This window comes from Nanorana parkeri, unplaced genomic scaffold (assembly GCF_000935625.1).
Source record: "Nanorana parkeri isolate BGI_ZX_2015 unplaced genomic scaffold, ASM93562v1 scaffold388, whole genome shotgun sequence".
Taxonomy (NCBI): Eukaryota; Metazoa; Chordata; class Amphibia; order Anura; family Dicroglossidae; genus Nanorana; species Nanorana parkeri.
In genome coordinates, this window is record NW_017306656.1 from 1,248,588 (window position 1) to 1,256,779 (window position 8,192).

At 41.8% G+C, this 8,192-nt stretch overlaps 1 protein-coding gene across 1 annotated transcript in view; it reads right to left on the reverse strand.

Annotated features, from left to right (window-relative positions):
- FER (FER tyrosine kinase) overlaps nt 1-6,316 on the reverse strand; it is a 153,183-nt gene extending 146,867 nt beyond the window's left edge. The window contains exons 1-3 of the mRNA XM_018559316.1: nt 6,044-6,316; nt 3,299-3,472; nt 846-945 (exon numbers count right to left, since the gene is read on the reverse strand). Of these exons, the coding sequence (XP_018414818.1) occupies nt 846-945; nt 3,299-3,472; nt 6,044-6,250 (481 nt within the window). The 5' untranslated portion in view covers nt 6,251-6,316. The remainder of the gene's footprint in view (nt 1-845; nt 946-3,298; nt 3,473-6,043) is intronic.
- Between the last annotated feature and the right edge of the window lie 1,876 nt (nt 6,317-8,192).

Below are 8,192 nucleotides of genomic sequence, written 5' to 3' on the forward strand. Positions count from 1 at the left end.
CTTTTACCATAAGACATTCAAAACTGCAAACTCAAGCGGTTTTAAAGACTCTCTTCAAGCAGACCTGTCATTTCCATATAGCAGCACACACAACAGAAGTGTGAACGGCCACATGTCATGCTTTTGTTTATTTGCATAAGGTGAACATCAGTTAGAATAACTAGCATTTATAACAAGGTGAAAACACAAGGGGGGGAGGAGGGGGGTGTATGTCAAAATTGCAGCACGCAGAATCTGGAGCAAATACCCATAGCAACCAATCAGCTTCAACCTTCAGTTTGTTGGGTTTAACTGTGAAAATTAAAGGAATTAGATCATTAGCGATTTTGGCCATACACCATTAGGAATCAGTGTAAATCTCGGAGCTCTGGCGGGGACCACAGGTCTTTGCAATAAGCTCAGGCTTCTCAGCCTGTACAAATAAATGACAGGCTGACAGACACTGCGACTAATCACATGTAACTAGTAAAGTATATCACCAGCACACCAAAGTAAAATCTTCAACGAGTGGTCATTTTATTGATGTACACACATCTCGTCATAAAGCAACGCTTCGAGGCCATTCAGGGTCCCTTCATCGTCATGCCTGATAAAGGGACCCTGAGTGGCCCTGAAATGTTGCTTTATGACGAGGTGGGTACATCAATAAGATGACCACTCGTTGAAGATTTTACTTTGGTGTGCTGGTTATATACTTTACTATTTGGATTTGAAGTGGCGCCATCCACTATCACTGCAGCACCCACTTTAAAAAGGAACATACCAGTAAGGAGTGCGGTGGAACTCTTTGGAACACAGCCGAAGGGTTACATGCGATTAGGGACAGATGGACATTTTAAGCTTACCTTTTGTGACAGCTTCTTTAAACTTCTCCTTAGCTGAATTTACTTCCTTTGTTAGCTGCCTGTAATTCAGCTTCAACTTTTCTATTTCTGTTTTCGTTACCTAATTTAGAAATAAACTGGTTACTTTTACCAAATTTCACATATTTCTAACACATATTAATGACTTGTACCCTTTTTTTAAACACTTCTGATATTGTATTGTATTGGTTCTCCTTCTACAACTGATCCGACCTGGGCTTACAGCAACAGTCATAAGAACCAACTGGTTATAACTATCTGAGCTTCCAGTGAGGGATAAATTCCAGCATCTGTTCCTCCCAAAGTAGTACATATCGTCTTAACGGACTTCAGATTGGGCAATATACAGTCATTTTAACTTCTGACATTCTATATTCCTATTCCACAGAATATCATAGACTGCTAAAAGACATTGGAAGATAACTCGGGTGCTAATGCAACTCTCCAACATTAAGAGTGTTCCCCTTACAAATACAAAATAAACCTAAAAACAGTCGAGAAGAACTCTGGGCATAAATAATCCTCACCCTTGCGGTGGGGCTACCTATGCACTGCAAGGGTTAAGTGCTTGTTTTCATCTAGGGAAAAAAAATAACAAAAGATATACTCAAATGAACCATGGAGACAGCAGGCTGCTAGACCGGTCCCTATGGCTTTGGTCCTCCGCTCCAGAGATGGACTGTTCCTCGGCTTCCTGACCTGCAATACACTGCATTAGACACGATGACTCGCAGGACTTCAGACCGCCGGAGCAGAGGAAAGAGGATGCAGGGAACCATCTAGCAGCCAGCCGCCTCCGAGATTCAGGTGAATATATCTTTGTTATTTTTGTCCCTAGACAAAAACAAGCACATAATCCCCGCAGTGAGGGGGAGCATAGGTTTTAGGTTTATATTGTATTTGTAAGGGGAACTCTCTTTATGTTGGAGAGTTGCATTAGCACTTGAGTTTTCTTCCAATGTCTTTTAGCAGTCTAGGACTTCAGTCCTTTTTTAAAGCGAAACTCCAGGAATTGCAGGCCTTAATACTTGCAATGGGGCTACCCCCGTGCTACAATGGTTAACTGCTCATTTTGTCTAGGGAGCAAAAACAAAGAAATACTTAGCTAATCCTCGGTCCTGCCTGGCTGCAAGATTGGCCTCCGCAGTCTCTTCTCCCCCGGGCTCCGACAGTCTAAGGATCTGTGACATCATAATGTCTAATCCAGTGCATTAGATGCCAAAGCACATACTACAGACAGAGCAGAGGGGAGAGAGGTGAGCAGTAACTGCCATAGGACTGAGGATCAATTAAGTATTTCTTCTTATTGGCCCTAGTGGGGTAGCCCGACTGCAAGGATTACCTTTAAAGTCCTGGAGTTTTTCTTTACCAGATTACATAATCCAAGACAGAAAACACTGCACACCCCGTTAAAGGGAAAGTATACTGTATTTTCAGATGTTTTTGCAGTTTTAGATTTGGTCATTTGTTATGAGACTTTCACATTTTACCTACAGAGTTGTGTGGATTAGCCACCAGAGACATTACAAATCACAGACTGTCATATAGCACTAAAGCTCTAACCTTAGGCATAGCTCACACAGGTTTCAGCTTGTACAAGAGCAGTGTGAGCAGCATGTTTTACAGAGCATTTGCAGAGCTTTTGGCAAGATTTGGTGAAGCTTTTACAGCACCATTTTGCTCCAGTTTGGGAATGGTACTGTCACTTTAAACAAGCTGCTAGCTGCTTCAGTACAACTTGTTGAAAGTCTGCTAGCAGCTTGTTTAAAGTGACAGTCAGCACAATCCAGTAAAATCTCTGTTTAATATTCCCAAAATGGAGCTGAAGGCTTCAATAAAGCAGCTTGAAGCTTGCCAAAAGCTTCACAAATGCTTTCAAAAGCTTAAAAGGATAACTATGAGGTGAGTGCTTTTCACTCACCTCATAGTTCTAGTCGACCTGTGACAATGAGACTGTCACAGGTCGGCTTAGTAGATCAGGAAGTCAGCGAACACATACCGGCGTTCGCTCACTTCTCGATCCTGTCATGGCAGAGCCGTAACAGGGGAGGGACTTGATTCCCCCCTCCCCTGTCCGATCCACCAGCGCTGACTCTTTATAACATTCTCGAGTACATGCAAATTGCCATCATACAAACTGAAGCAGCAGCCTTTGTGAAAGTTAATATTTATCTCATTCTCAAAACTTTTGGCCATAACTGTACATGTGTGCTCCAAGTAAGACCTGAACTGTATGTGACATTAGAACCTGCTGTCCGCTGCACTGAAAGAAAGAGCAAACTGAACCATTTAAGAAGCACTACATACTAATGGCTTAGACACTGTGCAAGCTTTTGTTTAAAACTGGTTAAACAGACACCAGAAAAATTAATCTTTTTACAATAATGTTATATATATTAGGCTTAACATAAAGTAGCATACATTTGAAACTATACCTTGCACATCTCTGCCTCTATCTGCTGGTGAATACTGTTATAACTCTTCTTTACTTGCTGCTTATCTTTGATCATGACTGTAAGGCGGTGGAGCGGCCCTGCATTGAGTTCCTCTGCATGGCTCTTCATAATCTTACTTAGCTGTTCTGTTTGATGAACCATGTGCAGCCAAGACTAATATTAAAAAGCAAATAATCAGTTAGAAGGTGAGCATCAATTTTAAGCAATCTTTTAACAATTGTAGCACTATATGCACCTAACCACAGTCATTTTCATATAAAATACCCAGTACTTAACCATGCAGCCACATGCTTTAGATCCAAGAATAGGAAAGTTTTCCTACAAAAAAAATAAAAAAAACTCATCTTCACACCAATCTCACTGTTCTGCTTAATTCGGCAGAGGCTGCCCTTATGGGGGACAATGGGATATCAGCAAATTCATTACAGGCAAGAAAAATGGGGGCACATAGCAGAACATAATTAAATAAACTTCACATTAATGGTTTACAAATGTTTACTTCACATGCATAAAAAGCTCATTCGTACTTTATAATGAAAACAATAAGTGAAACCATTGGTGCATTTAGGTGTTGTCTTTGGATGACATCCGGCACTTGATACTACACAAAGAGCAGAAAAAAATGCTGCATTCAAAATTCTGGGAATACAAAGCCATCTACAACTCTATGCTGAAACAATAGCTAGGGCTCTGCCTCATGATCCACTAAATTAAACATAAAAGCATGCGTTGCAGTGTGCTGCCAAAAAATGGTGCAGGCACTACATTTTGGCAGCACACCACAACACAAATATTTCAGCAAGTACGCTGGGGTGCTATTCAGAAGGAATGGCACAGCATTGCACTGACCCATTTAAAGTGACAGTAAAGTCTGCGGTTAAATCTTAAAAATGCATTCAAGTACTCTATTAACACAAATGTATCTTATTTGTGTATCACTCAGCTGTAGATCCTCAAATCATCTCTGAATTCATGCTGACACTGTCCTTCCTTCTGGAGGGTGGCTACTTTTGTTCCCCATGTGTGTTGTAAAGTAGCCACTGCTCCAAGCTCGCTCCCATGATGGACTACAATCTCACATTAAGTTTACTAATTTGTAGTGAGATTGTAGTCCATCCCGAGAGTGAGTTTGCAGTGGTGGCTACTTTACAACACACACAGGGACCATGGGGAACAAAAGTAGCCACCCTCCAGAAGGAAGGACAGTGTCAGTACCAATTCACAGATGATTTGAGGATCTACAGCCGAGTGATACACAAATAAGGTAAATTTGTGTTATATAGTTAGGGAACATAAATGCATTTTAAGAATTTAACTCCTAAGTTTAGTGTCACTTTAATGTGCAATACCACGCATTACCACAACAGGATGGTGTGAACATACCCTAAAGTATCAATGAAGAATGTAACCATTGATCAGCACCATGCAAAAACAGAATATTTGGTAAGAAAATAAGCTTTTTACATAAATCTCTCTGCTTGAAAGAAAAACATCTGTTCTACTTTTATAAATAGTGAGGAATAAACAAAATAAACCCTAAGGCTAGGTTTACACCCAAGCATAGGGGTGCACTGCAGTAACCCAAGCGTATTAAAGTGTGATGCATTACGTAGCCATATAATGAATGGGCTAGCAATGCCACTCAACAGCCTAGAACAGACCTGCACCTTTTTAGCAGCACACCACAACACATTAGTACAATTGCTGCATGTTGCGCTGCAGTTCACTTGCATCTGCAAGGTGCAATGGTGGGCTATTCAGAATGAATGGCACCAAATGACACCACTGTAGGTAGCATGCAGTAAAACATGTGTTGAACAAGTTGCAGTATTGAGAGACAGATTTAAGAAGCAACATTGGGATCCAGTAGTGGCAGTCCTGGCCACAGAAGTCGATCAAATGCTCAAATAATACTTCTCTGGAGAAGGCCCTTGGTGCCAATGACTTGGGTTGCAAAGATTCCAGATAGGTATTTTTCACTAACAGTCTGTAATCCATATAAACATGTCAATATCCCTGAAAACTCTATTTAATAAAACCATCTCGGACATTTTAAGAGCCTCTCAGACTTCGCTAAGTCCTGGAAATCTACCAATATACCTATGCAACTAGTCAGAAAAAATTAATATCTGATTATGGTGAATGAGAAGTTAAATAGGATACTACTTGATAAATATCTGGGAACCTTGGATCACATACTTAGGAAACTAATTAACTCTCATGTCACAAAAGGTTATTAATTGGCTTAAAACTTCACTCAAGATGCTACAACCTAAACAGGTGTACTTCATACCATTACCCTTCACCCCTCACCTCTATCCTCCTCTTCTCCCCTTGCCTTCTCTCATTCTGACCTTCAAATGGACAGATTGGATCATAGTTTTGAAGCTATATCTTTTTGTATGTCATTGATCTACAAAACCAGTATGATGCTAAGACACATGAATGAGCTATTTAAAACAACTGCGGTTTAATTAGAAAATGAATAAACATATTGGAAAAGAACAAGTTACAGTGGCAAGCATCCCTGTCTTCATATTTGTGGGACCATCAAATCTATTAAAGCAAGGAAATCCCTTCAGTAGACATTTTTGTTTTACGCAAAACTGTCAACTCACTGCATACAAAGTACGCCTGAAAATGAGAACCAATAAAAAAACGTTAAATCCCTCTGTCCATTATAATATATATATATTTGTGTTTATCTTAAATAAAGAGTATTACCTTAGACACACTGCTAATGTAGTCAAGCTGTGGAGCACTCTCCTTATCAACCTGGTTACAGAGGTTCTGCAGTGTTGATGCATAGTCCTTGTCACTCTTTATTCTTAAGGCCATGAACTTCTTCACAGTTTCCAGGAGTCGCAGTTCCCAGTCTTGCAACTTCAGCAAAGCATCATATGAAAATGTAAGATCCTTTCCAAACCCCATCTTCACCAAGGCACTTAAGAGGTCTGGTGCTGACAGAGAATCTGCTCTTGGTCAGCGCATACCCATACGCCTGAAAGAATAAAAGGCGAGAACTAAACTCAAAAGCAGAACACCATATATTTTAGAAAATATTTTTGCCTGTATCATTTGTGTACATTTCCAAGAAAGATATACATCACATTCTTATCATATATGGTAAAAAAAATAAACCAAGTCCAACTGCTTTCTGCCTGTTATACGTTGAATGTCATTGTGAAATGGGTATCGTTTAAGATTAGCTGTACTATTTATATACATTTCTCAACACAGAAAGAGGAACATCATACTCAAAGATTTCATAAACCATTGCACAGTAATAGCAAATATAAGTTGAGTGGATACAAAAATACACAACATTAAAAAGGAGAACTATGAGGTGAGTGCTTTTCGCTCACCTCATAGTTCTAGCTGACCTGTGACAATGAGACTGTCACAGGTCGGCTCAGTAGATCGGGAGGTGAGCGAACATATACCGGCGTTCGATCACCTCTCGAACCCGTCACGGCTCTCTGCCGTGACAGGGGAGGGGCTGGATTCCCCCCTCCCCACTTCAATCCGCCAGCGCTGACTGAGGGAACGGACGGGGGAGGGGCGGGTACAGCTGGCTCTGCCTCTAGATAGGCAGAGCCAGCTGTCACTCACGCAGCTGGGCGGATCTCGACATCGATGTCGGGATCCGCTCCGGCTGCGGCATCTCAGTATACTGAGCTTAGGGTAACGGGAGGACGCTAGTTTGTGTCCTCCCGTTACCCTGAGAACTATGGGGAAAAGCCCTGACCCCATAGTTCTCTTTTAAGGAGGAGAGAATAGTCTTTCAGGGTGCTGAAAGGCTCATTCAGTAACAAATCAAGCAGAGGGTGATGAGGAGAAGACTTGGAAAGAAGGCCTTAAGAAAACAGGACAATGGACTAATCTGGTAATGGCAACAGGCTGAACCTCCAGCTTTAGGCCAGGCTCAAAGCTTGGCGGTTTCAGTTTTTTTGCGCAATTTTAGTCTGCGTGTTTTTGCATTTAAAAACGTGCATTTCTACCTGCATAGAGATATCTACTGGGACCAAAACAGCACAGTATCCACCTGAAAAGAGTTGCGGCATCTTTTTGCGGGACAGGCGTTTTCCTACGGGCGACTCAATGCTAAGTGTGACCGGTCACCATTGACTTGCATGGAAATGTGTGCTTTGCGCATTTTCGCACGATTTAGATCCGCAGGTAAAAACTTTGGATGTGAACCAGGCCTCAGGATAGGCCTACTGCATTAGAGAGAAAACAGTCTCTCTCAGCTTAGGTGCAATTACTTCAGACCGCAATCCCTCAGGGGAGATCTCTTCAATCAAACACAGAATACACTCATGATTCAGAGAGGGGGAGCAGCATTAGACTGACAAGGGGGAGACAATACAGGAAGCAGGTCAGATTTAGACAAAGGTGCAGTAGCACGCGTGCGGCCTTTATGTTTAGGGTCAGTAACCAGCTGGGAAATATGTGACTTGAAGCCATACATGACTGAGGAAAAAAACCCTACAGAAAGGAAAGAGGACTCTAATGAAGGTACTATCAAACACAAAGGGTAAACGGCACTCACAGCAACAGTGGTCCCCACTATAAAGATATGCATTGCCTGCAGAACAGAACCAGTTAGGAAACTGGAATTACCTGCGGCTGCAGCACCTTTGTGCTTTCCCCATGTGTCAGAGAGGTCGCCTCCGCAATAGGAGCAGGCAACATACAGGTTCATGGAAAGAGAAAAGTAACTCACAGAACCTAGGCAGCTGGATAGCCAGTTGGTGGAGTAAGCCGAAGGTGACCCAATGGCACTGCAGGCAGGAAGCAGAAATGGACCGAAGATCTGTGTTCCATATGACTCTGCAGCAGGAATACCAGCAGAGAGATGTTCCTTAATGCT